Raw genomic sequence first — 24,659 nt, forward strand, 5'->3', positions numbered from 1 at the left:
CGTTGCAGGTGAAATTTTTGTCACAAGAACTTATATGACGTTGGAAAGAGAAATTTCCACAGCATATTAATCAACCAAAAACTCAACATCTACAAAAAATAAAACTGTTATCACTGATGGCCCACTCTTAAGGCTCACATGTAGCAATCTAGAGTTATACTTTAATTTAGTGACAGATTCCAAAGTTGTGCTGGTGGTGGGGGATAATGTGATATATCGCTTATTCTCGTCACTGTTATACGCTGTGGGCTAAGAAAACTCTATATTTGAAGGATAGACTTCAGTATTACTTACATCTGAAACCAGTTAAAGAATACGACTCAGCCGAGATACTCCCACGAGCTGCAGATGTTCAATTACAACACTCCAGACTCTGGTGCGATGTTCCCGACTGATTGAGTGACACAGATCGAGCGGGCGAAGTGTGTCAAGACTGAGTTGCCCAACACGCGTGTCGGCACGCGGCGTGGCGGGAATGTCACAGAACCACCCAGACATTAGCTAATAAAGGTCCCTATGTCGGGTCGCTGCCACTTGTCTCTGGTGCATCTGAACCTAAACGAAAAATATTATCTTGGGCATAGCGTAGATGCTAGTATGATCGAGAGTGAAACCTAATTTCGTGGGTCATATAATAAGAGTAGATTTTACAGTCCTTGGAGGTACTCCCGTTGGCTAGCCAGCGTGACCTTTAACTTCAAAAGAGTCCGCTTTGAAACCACTTTATTTGTCCGTTTGATTGGAATTTAATCATATACGTATACAACTACGAGTAAGTTCTGTACATTTACACAGACTTCACTTTACAAGTGGGCCTTTGTCACTAACGCTTGAAAATTAATTATATTTTTCTTAGATTGTAGTACAGTCTCTAGTAGCCCGCTGTTATATAACAGGAGATCCTTTGGTAAAGGCCTAATACCGTCTTTGGTAGCTGAATAGTTAACGATTCAGCTTGTCACCTTGACCGTAAAAACTTAGGTTCGAATGCCGGGCCGGGCTTAGAATTTCTATTCAATATTGTATTATGTACAGTTTTGTTACTTTTTTAATAGCAATGGAAGTTTCATAATAATTTCAATTAAAATTCTTTTCATTTTCAAACTGATCGAATTACGCACTTTTTCCCAACATGAAAATAAGAACTAAACTTCTTGATATTTCTAAGAATTGTGTGGAGAGTTTAGAAAATAATTGTTAGGAAATAATTTGAGCATAAATACATTTGAGCACACTGGGACCTATTTGTTAATATTACAAAAACTATAATTCTTTTATGTTTAGTTTTTCAATTTCTTGAAGAGCTTAAACAGAAAACGATATATTCTAAAATGACATAACATTACAAGTGCATTACAAATAATTAATATTCAGTAACCATACAAGTTTAGAGGATTAATAAAAAGTACATTATAATGAATTCCGGCAATGTATCAGATATAACGAGTATTAATATTTAAGAAGGCGCCCTACACCTGTTCTGTCTACATGCATGTATGACAGATGCATTGAACAATTTGAAGGCTTTCAGTGTATAGAAAAGGTTGCGACTACGCCACCGCCAGGAGTTGGGTTTGACGTATCGCATATAGCAACTGCTTAGACTGTCTTCCATAGAGAAGAATTTCTTCATTTACAAATTTACTAATGAAGAAGTGGCCTCTCTCTTTATCTAAATGGAAATCCAAAGTTAAATGTTGGTGTACTCTGTAGACTGCGGTCTAGAATTGCTTAGGATAAGAGAATCATCCCTTATAGCCTATCTTATTCGATTACTTGGCCACTGAAGTACTAGCAAAACGCGCTTACGTAAGGGTAAAATATTTTGCCTTGTTAACATTCAATATTTTATTGATATATTTACATTTCAGTTTATTTATTGATAGTCAAATATTTAAAGTCCTGCTAAACGACTGAGAGTCTATTTAATGTTATTTATGGATAATATGTTATCATAAAGTTTAATAATTGTAATCTCTAATCACACTTTGTTTGCTGCAATTGACGATACCATCGGAAACTCAATATTGTAGAGTGTTTTCCCAGGAAGTCTTACGTTCAATTACAACAGATTTATCCCGTACAGATACGCTGCAATAGTTTATCAATTGTCAACAAATATACTAATAACTAATAATTCCAGGTCGCTCCGCTCTCACGTTTGGTCATAGTGTTTCGGTGTTTAAAAATAAAAATATTTTAAGTTATTTCTAATAATATTGAAAGTACCGTTTAGTTTGACGTGTTACAATCTGTACCGTACAAATAATGATTGAAAACTATTTCAGAATTCAGTTAAGTGCTAGCTCTTTTTATGGGAAATAAAGAGATGTTTTTTGACTATAAGTTGTTTCAAATCACTGTTATCATTTTATCATTCTTGTTAGTCATTGTTAAGTATTGCTTATATTACTATACAGTCTGTTTTGGTTTCAGATTACAATTCAAGAATCATCTCAAGAAAATAGCAAATTGGTGAGTAATAAGGTGTAAATTTTATTAGAGTACAATAAGTGACAATTTTAATAATTTATAATAATTTTATCACTCCAAAATATGTGTTATATTACAGTCTTGCTGTTCATATTTATTGGAACACAAACAATTCATGAACACTTCATACATTTTTAGTCTCTCTCTTTATCTTAAGACTAAATATTGATTCGAGATGTATTAATTATTATGTTAATTGTTATTTCAATTATTTATACAATCAATTTATTTTTTCTCGTCTTTGAATAGTATATTAGTTAATAGTATAATATACGTGCTGTCAAAATAAGCTAATTAAAACGATAATTTTCGGAAAAAATACTAAATATTGCGTACCTAACTAATATTGTTGGATTTATAAAACCCATAGAAATCTTGATTGCCGTTCATGTATTGTTCTTAATTTGATATGTAATGAAGACAAAAAAATTAACAATACATATTGTAAACACAATGTTATATTAGTTTGAAACGCGAATAGCCTATATTTTCGTGTAAATTTCCTTTGTTTTGGTACAAGTACAATATTATAAAAAGTTAACTAAACAGTGAAAGATTTCTTATCCGATTTTATACAGAATTTAATGGCTAGTCCGTACACGATCCGTTTTCCCACAGCGGTGGAAAAAATCTATCGCCCGCTTTATCTCCGCACACTCAGCTGATTTATCCATTTATTTGTTTTGGGAGACTTTTACAGTCTAGGTTGTTAAACTCCTCTGAAGCCTCAGGCCAATCATTGGCTTCGAGGGCCTTCTCCTGCTGGTATCATAAGACGGTAAAAGTGGACTAATATGATACTGTATAAGCTAAGGGCGATCCAATTATTTGAAATATTTATCCTAAAAATACTAATGTTATACGATTAAAATTTTGTCTAAGTATCATATAACATTGGATTTTCAATGATTGCGAATAGGACAGTCTGTATAGATAAAAAGAAATACAAATACATATAATAAAACTACTTAAAGCTTACAAATGGGCTGAAGACCTGTAATCGACAATTTCTAGTATTTTTGTGCCTAACGTCAAAGTTCAAATATTCTGTATTTTGAAGTTGTGTGAGGAAGTTATGCGTTAAAATTGATTTTATTTATCAAGTGTGATTTTCGAGCAATATTTATCGCTGTGTTATCTTGTTTTCGTTACTCTTTTATAGTTATTTTATCTCTTCAATATTTCCCCAGTTTTGTGCACTGTGTCGTTTTCGTTGTGTCTAAATCTATATTCATTTACACTTTAATTCACACTTTATTCACACATGTTTTGCTATAGTTTTCAATTAATACAAAATAAACTGTTTTTATTTAAATTACACCGATCGAATCAAGAATAAATTATGGATAAATTAGTTTTCTTCATACTATTATTTTAGGAATAGAAAACAGGATCGTTTCTGAATCGGCTGCTCTTCTTCCTAATTAGTCATATGACTTTTGAACGGCACTGTGTCATCGGTTACAAGTTGCGCTAAGTTTCTGGTGACTTCATTCCTTTGGGCTGCTCTGGTGACAGCACACATCTATCTGTGCACACTAGGCCTCTCCTAACTAATCATTTGATCGTTTGCTTTTCGTTTAAACATTTCTGAATTAATTTTCGGCTCATCGTTTTCGATGGGAGAGTCCCTTTATATTACATTTTAACTGTATACAATTTCATTACTTCATGTACGTTTGTAATGGTACTACTGTTCTAAGTGTTTTAATGTCAAAAATAGTTCACAAATCACCCTTTGATACAAGTTTCCTATGAGCAGAAGGAAGATGAGAAAATGTATATAATAGATGACAAATTAAATTATGATCTGGGTTCTTACCTTCTGTGATAGATGACGTCATATATACCAAGTAAAGTTATGATCTGAGCTCTACTTGCATCGTCCAAATGTTCTACTCTCAGTTGGGAACTTCTTACTTTCAGTGATGGATGATGTCATAAGTACCAAGTAAAGTTATGATCTGAGCTCTACTTGTGCCCTCTGAATGGTCAACTCTCAGTTACGAGTTTCTTTCATGAATAATATCATAAACACCAAAGAAATTTGAGAATTTACGTCTACTTGAATTGTGTAAAACTAATTTTCTTATAAAATTAGTTAGAACATTCTTAGAAAAACGTCACTCTTAAGGATATAAGAAGCAGTTGAGAGCTTCTTATATTCTTTAATGAGTGATGTTACTAATACTAAGTTAAGTTGTTATCTGAGCTCATATAAAGCTAGTATTTCACTCTTAGTTAGGCACTTCTTACATTCTTTGATGAGTTAAATTACTAATACCAAGTAAGGTTGAGATCTGAGTTTATGTGTAGCTAATATTCCACTCTCATTTGGGAACTTTTTACATTCTTTGATGAGTGAAATTACTAATACCGGGTAAAGTTGAGAGCTGAGTTCACGTAAAGCTAATATTCCACTCTCAGTTATGAGCTTGTTACCTTCTCTGATGAGTGAAGAAAATATCGGTATTTGTTCTAGGTTACATTTAATTGACTCGTTAACAAATACAAAATACAAATAACAAATACAATACAAATACTTTTCTTTTGCTCTGTTTGGTCATTATCTTTTTCCAAGTTAAGGTTTAAAAAAATGTTAATAATAAAACGATTGATTTACATACACATTATACTGATGATTAGACATTATTTAAACTGTTATCTCTTAACTGACCGTTTTGTTTGTGTCCGAGAACTATTTACTCCTTTCCATGTGGACTAGGTCTTAATACGTATTTCAAGGCTTTCGGTATTTTTCTGTAAAATATAGACTATACTTACAGTAATATTCGTAACCTAAATATACAAGGTTTTACATAACTTAATCTTCACAACAACGCATTTTCTACTATTTTTCCTGGTGCTTTGATGACTGCAAATGAAATTGCGAATTGTCCTTGTGAACAACTTATTTTACTCTTATAATACCATTTTCGTTGACACTTTTGTACATATTTTGAAAGCACAATGTTAAAGTGACTTTTCCTCGATCTTCAAATTGAAAATTTTCTATACAAAAATTATTCAAAGAGTAGTAACATCGAGATTTTTCAACTGCATGGAGTGTTTTACTAAGCAAATTTTAGTGCTGGTTCTAATATTTAACATGATATCTCTCTCCCCCAAAACTTGCACTTTTTTCTATATATGGCAGGATTAGAAAGATCCACAGTTAGGCACATAAAGACCAGAATATGAGGCCGGTATAGACAAAATCAATTATCTTTCATCATACTTTATGAAAGGAGAAATGGAAGGGATTAATCTTTTCATTTTATTATATGTTATGTATTAAATGTACAGAATGTTTTAAATAACGAAACTTCGGTTTGAGTTACATAACTAATTACGTGTAGATATGTTTTTAAACCAAAATTTAAATATACTTATTTTTATATGTTTATTTTTAAATAAAAAAATTATTCAAAGCTAAATATATATCCGTAAAATATTGGGTATCCACCTTTAACCTATATTTATATTTCTTCCCTAAAATAACTGGATTTTCTTAATAAATAAACTGTGATTGTGTATTTTGCTGCCACGTGAATTCTTCTCAAATTTTACTGTTGACAGTACTGATAATATCGTAACAAATATGTTGTTGTGACTTCCTAGTGCGGGTCAAAGTGCAACTCATGTGTGTTTATTGAGCAAACGCACTGCTCAGTCGGTTTTGGATTGTTTGGTTAGACTGTACACCCCCCTCTCTTTCCCCTCCACCGTTTATTGTACTTAAGGGACCGAAGTCGGTGTGTTGTTGCTCAATTTTCGGCCACCGTGTTCACCGTAAGTACAATGAATATTTTACAGCATAATTAAAAAAATTAGGGATTTATAGTTATATATCTGTTATATACGTTATACCTGTATTCAAACAATTTTTATGTGAAACGACTTATTTCGTAAACTACGATTAAATTACTTGTAATTTCTAAAAGAAAAATTTTATTTTCAACAGGAACTATTTGTATGTAATTGGTAGAATTTTAACTTTGATACGCAAGCGGTTGGTTTCAAACATCGCCTTTCAAACTAAACGTCGGTAGAGACCTGTGAGTGTGGAATGTCTTTAAGGCACGAAGAAGTCTTAAGACGCGTCAAAAGAGGGCAATAAAGACTGAGCCATTCAAGCTCTAAGATCTTGAGTACGTCTCACACCGTAATAACTGCTAGTGTTTCATTAATAATTTTATCAATCAAGTATTTCTTTCTTTTTTTCTAACTAAAAGGTTGTCTCCAAACATTTTTGAGCACGAACACGAAGACCTTGTTTCAGTGAATTATAAAAACGTTTCTATGTTTGTTAAAGTAAAGCCTCTTTACAACATTAACTTGTCTCAGACTAACCATATAGCAACCTCCTATGAGTGTTTTTAAGTTTTGTATTTTATAATCATGTAACATATTTTATATTGCACGAATTTAAATGAATTCTAGTGGACTCATACAGTATCACCATATATTATTTACACTCTTATTTTACATACGTTTCTGGCCAGATTACATCTTTCTGATATTATTCTTGGGACAAAGATTTACTTGGCACATGTTCTATGAAATGGGCCATTTGAATGTAGCCGAACATGAAATATGGATTTATGATATCGAATCACTTTCAAGTTTCTATTATTTTCATCTAAAGTATAACAAATTTATTGATTTTTATCAGTCCTGAACATAATTTTTACTTATTAATTTTATTTTCAGGCCTTAACATCTTGCGTGCTGAACAGTTACAACCCAGAAGATATTCAACAAAATGCTTCGCAGATCAGGTATGTATGTTTCAATATACTATTATAAAAAGTCATATAAATAATTGTATCGTGTGTCTGTCTTTTCTTACTAATAGTATATGCTATCATCGTGGTGTTCGTATTCAAACTACTTTAATCGTGTTCTTTCTTTTGTATGAAGAGTCATTTATATTGTATATGGTGACAGTAACAGGGACTTGAAACAACTCAATCTTCACGTAGTTATGTTACATTCCTTATATTCTGTTTTCAAAATACTTCTCTTATTTGCACTTGATGCGGGCCAATATGTTAGGTAACATGATTAACGAAGAATATTTTAAACGTTGTGAACTAAATTTGCTACAACGTTAAAAATTTAAGTAGGTATAAACCTAAACTATGAATGGCTGTAGTTTTTGTTAGTATTAACTTTTGCAACATGAAACATTAGCGTTCAACATCCTCTGTAAATTAATTGCTTACTTTTCTTATGTTACCCGACCTTTTTCAATTACTTCTAGTGGTTTGGTATGCCTGAGATATGCAAATAACTGGGAGGCTTACTCTGGTAAAGTTTATACATATATACTATATCTCAAACTTTGTATTTGTTTATTATTTTCTCAACGGTCATTCCATTTTATGCCATACAATATTGACAAAGTAAACAACAAAAGGTGTTTTCTGATGTATTTATAAATTTGAAAGTAAAGCCTATCACGCTAGAAAGAAATAAGAATATAATAAACTAGTGTAACAATTAACATGCACGGAAATAATAGTATTAAATTACTACAAACATGGCAATAATTATTTAGGAATAAACCAAAGTTAAAATTAGAAAATAACAAAAGATTAACAACAAAGCAATGGCAATTATGCTACTATTGATAAAGATAAAGAAATAATCAAAACAAATAGAATAAGTTAAAACATGCACTGAAATAATATTATTACAGTTACTATAACAATGACAGTAAATATTTAGGGATAAGCAATAGTTCAAAATTAGAAAACTAACAAATAACAGCAAAATTGCAATAACAGTTATACTACTATTGATCAAAGATAATGAGATAATAAAATCAAATAGAATAATAATAAACATTCAGTGAACTAATAATATTAAACACTATAACAATTATGAATATTTATAAATTAGTGACAGGTAAATCAATTATAACAACGTGTATGACACATGTTATAAGAATATACTAGTCATACATACTTGTGAGTTATAAAGTAATTGACAATATAACAAAAAAAAAATAGAAAACAAAAAGATTCGTACACCAATAAAATAAACACGAAGAATAATAAATATGCCTCTACAGATTTGTATGAAGGCATACATCGGTCTTAGATTCTTCCAAGCTGCTTAGTTTGGAATTGAAAAGTCTTCAGATGTTGGGTTCTTAAGACATCGTCCGGGCAGACATAGGCTAAAGATTATGTTGGTCTCCTACGTTATTGGCTTCGAGAGCGATAGCCCATTAATGTTTTAAAGTATCCATTTTCGTTCAATGTTTCATCGCTGATAAGTGCTTATGCAAATGTCAATTTCCATAGATTTTTTTATATAATTTGTTTTGAATTTTATAGATAACCAATCATGTGGAAAGCCACTCGGTGTGGTAATACTGTATTGCCTTCACAATATGGGACTTTGTTGTGTACAATCGAACATATCTGTAGTAATGTCCCACTGTTATTGTATGGTTTGTTAAGTAACTTCACTAAAGTAGGTATCATTCATAGTTATAGGCATATTAGAGTTTTAGCTTTATTAATTAAGCGTTAATAATTGTAACTTTAAAAGGCGATGACGTTAAAATTTGTACATTGAGTTCTTAAACTGTATAAAATACGAAAACGTTATGCATATATTGTCAGAATGAAATGCATGAAAGAGGGTTCTTATAATAAATTACTAATATTTAAAAAAAAATGTTCGGTGCATACAGTAAAACCAAATTGATCAATCTTAATACCATTGTAAAATCTTTATTTGTAGTGTTATTTTAATTAACTAGTTAAGAATATTGTTTGTAAAATAGTTATGCAATTGACTACTATATCATTTTATTTATAAAATTAGTATGGCTCATAATGCGGCAATTATTAATTGATTTACAGTTTTCAGTACACAGTTATAAACTTATATTGCTTAAATTTATGTGAATTCCCTATACGAACTTGTATATCAACCATAAAACTTGTTTTAGTCGCAAATTAGTTATAAATAATAATAGTTATTATAAAGATACGATTTTTAAACATACAACGATTTTCATTAGCTACCTTTTGATTAAAAATAATTGTTTAGGGGGTGTTTATTAAAAATCACAAAGGCCGTTTTATAGCAGCTCTCAGTTTGTGCCAAGATATGTACATTAATACTAAATCTTCTATTTTAAGCATTAATTAAAATTACTGTTTTCTATTATAGTACAAAAATAAAGTTCCTATTCATTACCACTATATTAGCGTTTATTCATTAATTTCATACATAATATGAGGAAACAGAGATAATAGTTAATTAGTATTGTAATAAGAGCATTGTAAACAAGATAACAGTAGCCGTGAACTTAAACTATAACCTTAACAAGTAGAGAACCTAGCCTGATTACATGAAGGACATACTGATCTATGAAGTACTAGGCCTGGTCAGCTCGCCGGCACGTGCCACTCTGTGGCGCCAGGACAATAGGTAGGCTAGGCTAGGCCGCTTCAGGGTCAGGAGTCAGTTGATCCTTCATTTAGCGACCAGTGTTGCATAATTGCTACCAACTGCAGTCAATCATCTGGGACTAGGGCACTCAACGATTTCCTTAAGGGGAAATGGAGATCGTTCGTGTAGATTACAGTCACATATGTGCATTATTTTAAAGTAAAAACAGATTAAAATAAGTTTCAATTATATACAGACTCTGACGCGTTCGAATATACAGGAAAAACTTCAGGAGGTTGTTCCTGGGGTCAAAACCAACGAAGACGTTCTTATAAAATGTATATTTTAAAATGCGTAGTTTTCCGTCTGTCCGTCCGTTTGCTTTTTTACATTCAAATTTTTCTAAACAACTATTATAGGTAGAAAGTTAAAATTTTCAACATATGTTAATCTAGTAAAGATGGTCAATTTAAAACAAAATTTATCTCTTGATCGGTTTCAATAAATGAGGTACCGTTTGTTTAGAATGAAATGTATAGTTTGATGATTCTAGTACATTTTTTACACATGAAGTAGTTTATAAGAAGTTAATCATCAGAGATTTCAACAAGCCGCCGTTTTGAAATTTGTTGACTAAAAATTTGCAATTTATTTTAATTGACGATATTTTCTATAACAGCATATGTTGAAGATTTTAACTTTCTACCTTTAATGGTTGTTTAGAAAAAGATGTTGATGAAAAGTTCAAACACACGGACAGACGGAAAAGAATTTTATGACATAAAATTTACAGGAACTGTTTGGTTTGTTTTGACTCCAAGAACAACCTCATGAAGTTACTTTTGGTAGATTTACAATCTTTATTGACTCATGAAGACTCTACTCTAATGGTGAGGATTAACATACATTACGTAATGCACAAATTTTGACTGCGTCATTCATACTGGTTAAATATTATCACATAAAGTCACAAATCTTGTTCTTTATAAATTTAGGAAATATTTAGAATGTATACACTTAGATTGGGTTAGAAAAGATTACCGATATTAAAGAATTAGGTAATCGTGGACATAGCCAAACAGTCTTAAGCAAATTCTATATCAAAATCTTAAAAGTTTGCTTTAAGATAGTGTCAGACTAGTTAACAACAGAATTATGGCTGGTTCAATATGATGATTGAACTTAAATTGTTGCAATTCTGCCCTAGATTTAGTGATAATCTTTAGTGAATCTGTTTATATAAGCCGGTGATATTTTAAAATCGCAAATAATTGCAATATCGCTTAAATGTCTCCTGTGTCGAATGCTATTACATTTATAACTAATCCTATTTTTGCTATAGTACTGTAACAATTCTACAGTTGGTTGAATATTTTCACAGAAATAAAAACGTAATAGCAGGTTGCAACATTAATATGAAGTTAAAGGACAATATACAAAGTGCACAAACAAAGTAGTAAAAACTGTGATACTTTATTGTCATATAATTTCTTAAACTCAATCACATATGACATTTTCTCCTGACGCCTGTTGATATGTTTTTTTATACTTAAGTAGTATATAAACCCATTCAATTCCCTAAAAAATGTTTATCATTTCTCCTATATCAATAATTCTAGCAATACAAGTGAGAAAGATATTTTTAAAAACACACTTTTTTTAATTGAAGAAACTTTTTGAGTCGTTACTAACGGTAATTTAAAATGTAAAAAATAATGAACAAATAATTTTAATCATTCCTATTCTTACAGTTCTGTTTTCCAGAACAATAACCGAGTAGTATTTTTAATTCTAGTTTCTCGACATTTGCTAAATGAGATATCAGTTCCTTGTATACGTATCGTTGTGGGAGTTTTGTTAGTGTCAGCAACGCTATAGATTTTTAATACTTTTTAGTTTTTATTTCCACCATGTAAATTTCGAATTTGAAGAATTTCAGGTACTGCAGGTTAAAGTAAATAAATAAAGTAAACAAATAATTGAATAAAAATTAACATATATTTAACAATCTTGATGGCTAAAATTTGTAGGCCTATTTAATTTGTATATGTGATCAATTTATATATTTTTTAAGTCTATCAAACAATACATTTAAACTTTTTATGTCATTTAATAATAAGTTAGGATTAATTTTGGCACTTTTCTACATTCAAAATGTTCTAAAGTTGACAATGGTGATTATTTTACATGTGTGTAATATGTCAAGATTTTTTTCTATTTTTGTGTATGCATGGCTGGTGTTATTTAAATGGTCAGCATATTTTGAAATTTATTATGTCTTTTACATGTTCATTAAATCTAATTTTGAAGGATTTTACAGTTTGTCCAATATAGTTGTTTTGACAATCGTTACATTTTAATTTGTATACTCCACTGCTATTAAATTTTGATTTTGGTTTATTTGATTACTTTTACTTTTGATTATAAGGCCGAGTTTATTAGAAGTTTTGAAGGCTAATTGATATCCTTGTTTATAGAATGGTTTGTTAATTTTTTGGCAATGTTAAGAGGCACATTCTTCTTACGTGTATGAAACATTTTTCGAGGCTACGTTACTAACGTTATAGACTTCTATTGGTTACTTATCGTCTAGTAAGTACAATATAATTTACAAATAAAATCTGTGTTCCAGATATGTCCACAGCAGTGATAGTGGTTAGTGGTGATTGTAATCGCTATTTCCACTTGCATCACGGCTGCACCATGGCGGGACGAATTCTTACAACAGAGAGTCTGCGGTGACCGGCTCGCCAACATGCTCGCTCTGGTGTGCTCGGGGAGAGGGTACAACATGCCCTTCAGACAGAGTAAGTTATTTGTGGTTTTGTAGGGAATAGTTTAGATATCCAATTCTGTTACTTTAATAATACTGTAAGACATCCGTTTGGAATTACTAGAGAGCGAGATGCTTTTCCAAGTTACTGTAATTGGAATTCCCAATACAATTTAAACTTTTTATTGTACCATTTCAAATTACGTCATAGTTTTTACTAGCATCGCAATGTCCTAGAAACGGAAACATATTTGTATCTCTTTACAAAGAGTCTCATTTCACGATGGCTGCAATACAATAACAAATCTTTAGGAATGCTAAAACATACATTAAGAACTACTAAGATTAAATTTAAACATCAAACTTACAAATTTACGGAGAAAAGGAAGACTAGAAAGGCTATTTATTGAGCGATTGGATAAAATGGATTAAACGCTGAAAGGCTTTAACGTCACTGCACGATCTGATTGACTGACTTGGAAATTTAATGGAATGGAATAACTATTGACCTGGTAACTGGTAAACCAGATATAATACGTGATTGGTACTTTTTGAAAATATTTTTTAATTCCATAATGAGGTTATAAACTTATTTTAAATTATAAGGTTCTTTTATTGAGTTCAAATATGAAGCTAACAGTAGTGCTAATACGATGGTAAATTAGTGTAACATTCAATTTTGTGTACAAAACAAAAGTATTTTTCATCCAAACTAAAACCTTATAAATAGGTGTAACAGTGTTAATATTACAAATCATTATAATATGTACACATTAAATGTTGTGCAATAGAGACAACTATTGAAGAAAACGTTTAGAAATGTAATTACAACATTTTAAGTAAAGGGTTTTCCCACAGGCCATCGTAAACGAAGACAAATAGTAGAGGAGTGTTGCCATCGCAGCTGCTCAGCCTCAATGCTTGCGCTCTATTGTGGCCCAGACCTCCCTGAGTCCTCCACTGGCACACCAATCAGGTAATTGCACATCTCATGTTCATTGTACAACTAGTACTTAAGTACTATACAGCTACATAGACTCCACGATTGAGCTGTATTGATGGCCAGATCTCCCCGAGTCCTCCTCAGACACACCATGTATGTAATTTCAAATCTCATGTTCAGTACATAAGTATTGCCAACACAACCACGCAGCCTCCATGTTTGTGTTGTATTGTGGCCTAGTTCTCCATTTGCACACCAATCATGTAATTTCATATACCATGTTCAGTATATGGATATTGCCACACAACCACACAGCCTCCATGTTTGTGTTGTATTGTGGCCCAGTCCTCCATTTGCACACCAATCATGTTATTTCATATAACATGTTCAGTATATAGATATTGCCAACACAGCCACACAGGCTCCATTTTTTGTGTTGTATTGTGGCCCAGTCCTCCATTTGCACACCAATCATGTTATTTCATATAACATGTTCAGTATATAGATATTGCCAACACAGCCACACAGCCTTCATTTTTGTGTTGTATTGTGGCCCAGTCCTCCATTTGCACACCAATCATGTAATTTCATATACCATGTTCAGTATATAGATATTGCCAACACAGCCACACAGCCTCCATGTTTGTGTTGTATAATTGGCCAGACCTCCTCAGTCCTCCATCGGGTCACCAATCATGTAATTGCACATCTCATGTTAACATACAACTGGAAATGTTGCTATTGGAGGTGCACGTCCTCTATGACTGCCTTGTGGTTTTGGTTTAATTAATCTTCATTATTTTTCTTAGGCTCTGATATTTATAAAATATATTTTCCGAAGATAGAAAAATATGCACAATTGTTTTTATTCCACGAGGAAATGTAGCTAGTTCGGACTTCTCGTTATTAAGCTCTTGGGAAACTGTTGAAAATTCTACATGAATACTGCAGGAATGTCGTTAAAGAAATGATTATATGAGATATAATTTAAGGAACTTCTATTTTATCGAGTATTAATATATTTTTAATTTAAAATGAGTTACTTTAAAAATAACATGATTTTTTACAGCTTAGACAATTACGTGTTTTTATGTAAAAACGTTATTCCTGTCAGTATTTTTCATATCCATACTACAAAAAATTCACTTACTGTTTTCACACGGAGATTGATTTCAAAACTTCCTAATTTACTACATTATACGCCTGTAATTCCATTTTAAGTGTAGATTAATATTTCCACTTCAATAATTTTAATTATTGTATTGTTTTAAAATATAATTCCATAACTTTTATAGCCATCTTAATGAGTTATGGCTATAAAATTTGAAAACCATTGTCCAAACGAAAACAGATTTACCCACCTTATCTGTAAAATATAGTCGCCCAGATGTTCATGATATAACCCTACTACTGCACACTTCAGGTAAATCAATTTATCTTAATCCATATAAAGATGTTTATGACTAACATACACACTCACTTCGATATGACAACAAGCTGTATCAGTGAGGTTAAAGGCAATTAATGACAAGCGTATGCACTAGCAGTTTGGTTTTTAGTTTATTAATAACACTTCCTTCGCAAAAATTAATTTCAAAAATACAACGCGTTTTTCCTTTATTTCCCTATTATCAAGAAATATCATCCATACCAAAATTGGCTTTGCAGTGGTTGTAAGTGGATGAAATGTTACATAATTAAATAATTTGTAGATATTAGCTCTTATTTTTAGTTTAATTCAATGGTATTAATTAATGTAGATTTAGGAGCAATTTTCCGTTTCGTCTTACATACGGGATTGTAAAGTTTTATATACCTAAGAGTTTGGATATCATGAGTAAATGTATTAAATACATTTCGTGGGACGTTAAGTTTTATGAAATATAAACGCATATTATTTTATTATAAATATATTAAGCAATTTTTATAACACTTTTAAAGAATGTGTTAGAAAATTATAAACTACTATACAATTGATAATTAATTATTCCTCATTAAATAAAATTTATCATTTGTGTTTTTACATATTAACAAACCGGCTGTACTGAAACAGATTTCGGGATTCTGTATGATTCGTTTAGTTTTATAATTTATATTACAGTATATATTGTTAAGAGACATTCCTTAACAAAATAATCTCTGGATTTCTCATTATCATTTTTATTTCTAGTCACGTGGTACTGAAATATTTTTGATTCAGCTGACAATCCGATATCCAAAATAAAAGAAGATAATGTAAGCAAATCTCGAATAAAACTAGTTGTGAAAAACGGTGCTTAAAATGATTGTGATGATGATGTGTAATCTGCAGCTAGACACCCGATTTCTACGAGGCATCGATGAAGTACACACAGGTCAGGACGAGGTACTGTGAAACTTCATCAATCTTCTCTTCATCACCAAAGCCTCCGATCATCAAGTTTAAGAAATCTGGACCCATTTGGGATTTGGATGTTGTATTTTTGTAGCGTCTAAATAAAGAAATGGCTATGAAATCTTTATATACTGTGTATATGTTTTCATATTTTGTTTTATTTATAAAATAAAATAAAAATAAGTTAAAAATCGTATTTTATCAGTAAAATAGATAGCTAAAAGTAATCTGTGATAGGCGTCAAGCCACGTACTTATTGTTCTCGTAAGTAACACCGAGCTTAATGAGTTGTAGCCTATCATTGTAATGTCCATCAGTTTAGTATTGTACATATTTGTATATATCTTTATACTATGATTTTTTACTTTTCATTTATCTTTTACATAATTTTTTAAATATTTTTAAGTATCATTATAATTAGACTTTTTAGCTTTATTTGTACAGTATTATATATATCTATTGAGTGTACATTGTTAATGAACGTAACAATAACTGGTATTGAATCTAAAAATTTGTAATGTAATTATTGTTTTCATTGGTTATGGCGGAATTGTAGCAAATGTAATTTAATATCACTTTGTATAACAAAATTGAATATATTAACCACTATGTGCCTTTATACCTGAGTCATTGTTAGCATGTAAGCTGAATTTGTGTTTAAAACTGCAAATTAACTTGTATAGTGTTTATTTTTAATAAAATGTTGATTATAACTGAAATGCTGGTTCTGACATAAATTATTCTCTGTTTACTATAAAACGCTCGACTGTAGACGATATGCTATTAAGAGGCAACGTTTTTGATTTGGAATAAATAGCACAACTAAAGCAATCTGGTGTACGATCCATTCCGTTACAATGGTTTTGAAAGCTGTTGAAATGTTAGTAATTGATTTAGTGTACAAAACTACTTCCAGCATATCTTTTGTTTAATACGGAAACAATTTTAGTACATTGTGAATAATGATATGTTTAACACATAAATTGGATATCTATTGGTTTGATACTTATTGATGTAACACGTCGATATAGAAATATACGAATATACAATACATTGGTATTAAAATTAACTTATTGAGCTTGCTATATGTGGACATATATCTAAAGGGCTTGCACAATAATCCAAAGAATACTGCATTACATGCTGCTGCTCAGCAAAAAAAAGGAAAATAATGATTCACTCTACCGTATTTATCATACGATAAGGTAGACTGCGATTTATTACTTTAATGTATGATGCCGTGCCAAAACTTCATTGAACCTAAGAGAATTCAACGTAATGTAATAAAATACTAATTGTAATCAGCTATAAAGTGAAATAATTTGCCAGTAGTGTCAAATAAATTTAAGTAATCATCATCAAATTATCTTTATCTAATATTAAAGACAACTTGAAATGCATAAATTAAAATCTGAAATTATCAATCAATCCATATTATTACACTGATACAGTAACACTTACACTTTATGTTCTTTTGTTATACCGTACATTATCTTTATAAGTATATTTTCTGCTCACTACAGGGGTTTAGTGAATATAAATAATTTAAAATCAGACTCCAATGGCTAATACGACCACCATTTACACATGTACCTGAAACACAGAGCGATATGAAGCCTGAGGGCTGGAACCGCGGTCTAGTACTTGTGCAGGTGCCAGTGAATGAATTTCTTTCAGTAGCATAAAGTCAAGGGAGTGCTGTGAGAGATCATTTGATTGTTACAAACCTCAGATGTCTATTTTTATTGTTGTTTTTCAATGAAATGCTGCATAACTTCAGATCACTATTTTATAGTATACAATTATTTCAGTTATACATTATTTCAGTAGTATACAAAACAAATCAGTGTTTTATATACTACTATCTGTTTCCTGCGGCTTAGCACGATTTTTATAAGCTGTGCTCATGTATGAGCACTTCTGGTTCAAGTGAAAGTAAATTATATTTCCATCGCCGATGTAGATTTTGCCTTGTTGCCACAATCAATAAAATCAAAATGTATGTTTATATTTATTGTACTCGTGCATGTACTTAGATAATTGTCTGTTAAACAAGCTTTAAGTTCAACCAGAAATCTATTTTAAAGACAAATATACATAACAAATTAGCGCCTGCAAACAGTATTTGGATATTAAATATACTTATCTGTCTCGTAATTGCAGTTTATAATGTACGGGCGCTTTGAAAACTTTTATCTTTTGCAGCGCTTCCTTGTGGCGAGTTACATCAATGGGCATAGTATATAAACCTTCTCCCTGGAAAAATACATATACATACAAATTTTCGTAACGATCGATCAAATAGTTTTTGAGTCTAATAATGTCATATATACCAATATCATAATATATATATATATATATATATATATATATATATATGTATGTATATATATATGTATATATTATATGTATGTATATATATATATATATATCTTATATATATATATATATCAAAGTACAGGAAGACATTAGTTCTTAAAAAACTAAGCATGAGTATTCACAGCTCTCATGCCAATTTCAAATTTCATGAAAACGTGCAAAATCCTGACAAATTTAACTAATTTGAAGTGTTTTCTCTTTTGAAGCCAGTGCATGCAAACATTATTGGGTGAAAACCCAAAGTAAAGACTAAAATATTTGCCCTTACTTTGTATATTTACATCTTACCGTATAGCTCTCCATAAACAAGTTAGCCACAGAACCAGAAGTGCAGAGAGTGGAAGGTAGCTCATTTCTTACATCTACTCCAACGGCCCACCAAACTTCCAGGCTATGCACGAAAGGAATTTCCCTTGAATTTGTCTGCTACATCTGTGTAACGTCACGTTTAGTTTCACGCAACGATTTTTAAAGCACGAATAAAACTTTTTGTCGACGCAAAAGCCGTCGATCCGCTTAACAAGACTAATGTTCTTTTTGACCTTCGAATAAAAAACCTTCTATGAATTCTGAAAAAAAAATAAAATTGGAACCAGGAAGAACACCATGTTTTCTAGATACTACAGCAACTGTCTAATTAAAATAGAAGTTTTAGGTTCTAGGAAATGAGTGGGCCACTGTTTTATAGAAGTTCGTGATAAATAAATAAATATATATATATATATATATATATATATATATATATATATATATATATATATATATTGTCACACCTCATCAGTGGAAACAATGGGTTGCTGAGAGATTTCAACACTATCAGCAAAACTCTAAATATTATATATTTCAGTATTTGTGTTATGTTTCCAATGAACATCCTAATAACACATATACTAGATTTGAGTAACTCGCATCCGTCTTTTAGGTAGGCCCAAGGACAGTACATCAGAATCTTAATGTCAAATATATTCCCCACACACTCAATACGGGACCTAGATGGCCCTTTTCCAAGGTTAAAATCACAATACTAGGCAACCAACAAACATGCATACAGCATTAGTAATAAATTAAAGGAAACATTGCAAGTGATGGATAGAAATCAATTACAGAAGATCACTTTTGTTTAGACGCTACAAAAAGTACCATTTCTCAGACCTGCGAAATATCAAGATATGACATTCAAGGAAAGGGAGCGTGGAAATGTTTCGAATTACCGACATGTCCACATCGAGGTAGGTTGAACGTCTTGATTTGAGATAGAAAAAAAAACAAACAAAAAACTTCCATTAGTCAGATTTTTTTTAAAATCCTGAATTTGGAGAAAATGGACTAAGACCATAGTTTGAAATGCCGAGAAGCGATGAAATTCTGAATCTTCTATAGTGACATGGCATCCATTAAATACTATACTTCAGACATGTTCAGATCACTGTTACACTATAATGGCAGAGTCAGGTCGCGTAGCCTTGATCCAGTTCTGTAATCAGCTGCACTTGTCCAATGCTATTTGTACAGTAAACGTCGACACATATTACCCAAATTTGAACAATACATTATTTGTTAGTTAAAGTCATACACTTGACGTCATTTCAAGAAGTGCCTTCATACTAAGACTCGTTGCATGGTCTTGTACTTCCTTCGTAATATGAACTTTATCCGATGCATATGCACCAAAACCTATTTTTATCAACGGTTGTGGTGTCCCACTATTCTACCAAGTGATTATATTTCTTTTAATAACTTTGGAATCGATATCTTTGTAGATGTTTTACTTTAAGCAAAAACAATTTAAGTAAGCAATTTAATAGAACAGTAATAAAACGCAATGTATAAATATATTAACTTACTTTCAATTCGTCAATCTTGTATAATACTATCTACATCCTATCCTTTCATTTTTCATCTGGTATGTTTCTTGGTAATGACCAACATGAATGAACTTTCAACATTGTTCGGAATAATCATTCAGCTCAATGTAGAAGTAGTTTAGAAAATATCATCCATCATAAACAACTAACTACAAACATGGAAAGGGTTGTTCTAATTTCAGTATTATACACGCCTTTAACTAATGTATTTTTGGATTTTGTCTTTTTAATGTGACATTTTATAGTAATTTTCTACACATATTTAGAGATAGTTGATAGGTTTGTGATGGGATAGTTGTAGGTTACTCCATATCCTTCTAGCCAAAGAATGAGTTGAGAGTACATGCTATCCTATAGGTGGTGCAGTACACACTGGAGACTTGTGGTTCAGTGCTTGGAATATCTAATACTTTAACTTTCTTTTTACAACTACGACAGAATTATTGTAGCTAGTGAGCCGAAAGGACTTTTTTATGTTATATAACACTTTATTTTATGCAGCTCTATATCTAGTAACGATTGTTGGCAAATTACATAGATACTTAAAATACAGTCAGACTCGCTTATAAATATCTATACGAGTTTTTTTTTTTTCAGGAAAAGAAGTGAGAATCACGAGGATGTCTTGGACTCTCACTTTGAGGAAGACTCCATAGCCACGACAACTCGTACCAGTCCATCTCAGGCGGAAGTCGGGAACAATAACTTGCTTCAAAACAAACAAATAACGTCATCAAGCGAAAGTGAGTCAAAAAACATGCTGCCACAAAATGAAAAGGCAAGAAACACAGAGAAGACCAATCCAGCGGTGCATTTGGAGAAGGATACTCAGTTCTTCATGAGGAGGAATTTACCACTCCTAAGACATCATAAGAACCTACTCCGTAACACGAGGCACTATCACGAGCAGAGTCAAGGATACAACTCAAAGAGAGCAAAGGTTAGTAAAATTCCCAATAAGTATTAAACGCAGTAATTGAAAGAAAACTTGTTTTTGTCTATTAATAGTAGTCTCATTAATGCGGACTACACTGTCTCGTTCTATCGGACAGGGTGCAGAATTATTCAAAATAATTTGAGTTTTGTAATCGAAATAATATCCGAATTAGCGACATCTTATATGCTAATTTTATCCCTATTTTATTTATTGTAGCGCGTTTAAATAGTAACTATACTTACTAAGTTAAGCTACGAATATAAATTTTAAGCTTTTCAATGTAGTCATATGGCTCCATAGTTTTGAATTATTAAGTTTTTGAAATTATTAAAATATTGTGTAACTAATGTAATATTTTACCTGTAATATTACCAACTTTACTTTTAAATGAGGGTGAATGATTTTGATATATGATTTTTTTAATAGATATCTTGTTATAGAGGTGTTTTAAATATAAAAAATAAGTCCGAAAATATTATAATGATAACGAATACCATTGACTCTGCCTTTGATACTAAATAAAATAATTTAACCAGGATAAAGTGCCTATATAACTTATCAGTAAAATTATCACGCACCAATTTTGAAAACCATATTTACATGACTAGAAGTACAAACCTTGTTATCTTTTGTTGTAAAATAGGCTACGTGTCACACACGAAAGACTGGCGTTGTTCAATCAAATAATACTTTGAAATTATTAATTATTATAATTTAAGCGCATTGCTATAAAGCTCGATATGCAATTTTAATAACGTAGCAACGTACACCGCGTCACTAACACAGTTCTTCGACTCACGCTTCCAGATATTTATCTCACATTTTGGCTACTTTACTTGTCCTTTCAGATCTTCTATTTATCACTAATTTGGATAAGTTAAAGCATAAAGTCCCTCGAGAAATATCTTCCGTCCCCGCAGAGTTGTTAAATTTTGTGATGCAGAATTTTTGATAAAAATTTAAACGTAGATTCGAAAACACGAGCTTTACTTTAATAACATTGTTTTTTTTTTCAGATAAACTTGTTTGATTCGTTTTTAGTTTTAATTTCATGCCAATAACGTACAAAATACATCTGTTTCCTTTGGTGATATTTTAATCTTATTTTCATTATTATTGTGGATTATATTTAAGCATAAGAGACATCTTAAAAGAGAAATATTAATTTTACTCATATCAGAATAGAATTTAACCGATTACAACCACAATTCCAATCACAATTATTGATCTATCATTGTAGTGACATCTTCAAATAATTATGTCCCATTAGGTTATTTTGCTATAGAAATGACTATACCTGAGACATTCTTACTGAAACTGTAGAGTCAGTCGTAAAAATCAAATGATCCATTATTTTTTTCAGGGTCTGTTCGGCGTTAGCGGAGACCTTACGAAGACCTTCCGTATTGGAACGGTGAAGCCCTACTTCGCTGGCAAGGCTCTGGCCTCCCACCGCAACAACCAGATCCTGCACGGTCCCCTATCGTGAGGCTCCCAGTCTTCAGTACCCTTGAGACATTGAAATAAAGCATACCTTTCTTACGTTTTCGTGAGACGAGGCCTTGCAATTTTATCTTCCTCTAGTTTTTTTCTTGTAAGTTTCCCCTTGAGACTGTAAGACTCGTTACACTCTTCATGCCGCCATCTGCACCGCCCGGAATGAATTAGCAAAGCTGTGATAACATTTCCTACTTATATGTTAGTTAGTTAGAGTAAGCTAAACGACACTTGTTATAGATTCTACAATCCCCATTACTCCCAAATAAAACCACCACGTGAACTACGGAATCTTGTAATTTTTGTATTTACACTTATAAATTATAAAATGTCATTACACATTTTTTATTGCATCCACATCGTTAAAATTTTATAATTATTTTTTATTCCAAAAACTATAAAAAATGAATGAGTAAAACTCTGTTCTTGTTACAAAGAAAACAATGGTTCGAAAATTCTTTAAAACATGGCATTGTTGTTCATTATGTTCATAACAAGTTCCTAGTTCTAAAAATACATGGCGTTAGGCTTTCCAATTGTATCGTATTTATGTAAGATAACCTACTATCAAAAGAGTTTTAGTTTTTGTACTTACCCGATAACAACTGTTACCTGTGATAAAAGTAGGATATTTTGTCCAAATATACGTTTCATTTGAATCGTTACTTTTGGATTATTGTAAGTACTTGGTTGCTATGTTCTTTTCGATTTTAGCATCAAGCTATGTACCATACAGTAATCCGCACAGTTTATATATCTTTATTTCGTGTCCTTATATTAATAAATGTTATTGTCTACATTTAAAGTTTGTTACATTTCGAATTATACTATATTTTGTATTTGAGTTTTAAGCTTAGACTAAGATTAGCTCCTGCAGTGCAGGAACCCGTATTTATAAAATATGTTATGTAAGCGTTGTGTGTATGAAATTTTAAGATTTATTTTAAGTTTTTGGATCTCATAAGCTGGAACTCTCGAAAACCACCAGTTCTGCATGAGTATCGAATTGTTTGAAGGCAAGTTGTCAGCTAAATAAAGTTGAAGTGTTTGAGAGTCCCAGCCCATTTGTACTTGTTATCGTGTATTCCTTGTTTTTGTAGGCTACATTTTCACTATTTTTGTTTTATTTTTTATATTAAATTGATTTCCATATAATTATATTTTTTATCTTCGCTTTCAGTTTTGACTAGAAATAATCATCGTTATTTGCTTTGTTTCTAAAGTAAAGTATAATGTATAACTTACCACGCACGAATTATGATCCATTGTAAATGACAGACTAACAAGGTGCTTTATGTAAATAATTGTGTTTTATGAATTTATATGTATTGTAAAATTTATGCAAATCAAATATGACTGTCTAAATATTACAAACTAACCTAAGCATATATTGGATTTTTATTCTCCTCTATTTACCCATGAAATACAAATTCTAAATCACAGCGTTGTAATATTCTTTCATGGATAAAGGTGGGATCTTTTGTGGTATATTTATCTACATTGCGTTCTCGGAAATTGTTGGGAACCATGCCCATGCATACGGTTGGAATTGACACTGAATGGGTTCAAAATATATAACTTGAGATCAGTTTAGTTGCTAAAGATATGTTCTAGTGAAGTCTCATCTCTACAATCTTTTATATTGTCTTTGATTTCCTATTTCAGTTATAGATATATTTAGATGTTTTTGAACTTTTATAGTATTTTAAATTATAAAAGGAAAATTAGTAGGTCCTAATGACGTCGTCTGGTTATAAATAAACTTCTACTTTTACTTTTCAATTTGGAGCCTCCATTGGAGAATGCTTAAAATAACTTGTGAAGTTTGAAATGAAAGATACATTTTTAATGGCGAAAAGACTTTGTGTACATGTTACAACTTTTGAGTGGTACGACTTAATAAAATAATACGGGACCATTACACTTGGAATGCAGTTCAAGTGTGGTCATTTGAGTTCATTACATAGACGCTTCATGAAAGT

The 24,659-nt window shown here is 31.3% G+C and overlaps 1 protein-coding gene across 1 annotated transcript in view; it reads left to right on the forward strand.

Moving 5' to 3' along the window:
- LOC124358406 overlaps positions 1-22,758 on the forward strand; it is a 68,689-nt gene extending 45,931 nt beyond the window's left edge. The window contains exons 3-6 of the mRNA XM_046810705.1: positions 12,563-12,716; positions 13,541-13,658; positions 20,841-21,183; positions 22,544-22,758. Coding sequence (XP_046666661.1) covers positions 12,563-12,716; positions 13,541-13,658; positions 20,841-21,183; positions 22,544-22,669 — 741 coding nt within the window. The 3' untranslated portion in view covers positions 22,670-22,758. The remainder of the gene's footprint in view (positions 1-12,562; positions 12,717-13,540; positions 13,659-20,840; positions 21,184-22,543) is intronic.
- The last annotated feature ends 1,901 nt before the right edge of the window (positions 22,759-24,659 follow it).

This window comes from Homalodisca vitripennis, chromosome 3 (assembly GCF_021130785.1).
Source record: "Homalodisca vitripennis isolate AUS2020 chromosome 3, UT_GWSS_2.1, whole genome shotgun sequence".
NCBI classification, from domain to species: domain Eukaryota; kingdom Metazoa; phylum Arthropoda; class Insecta; order Hemiptera; family Cicadellidae; genus Homalodisca; species Homalodisca vitripennis.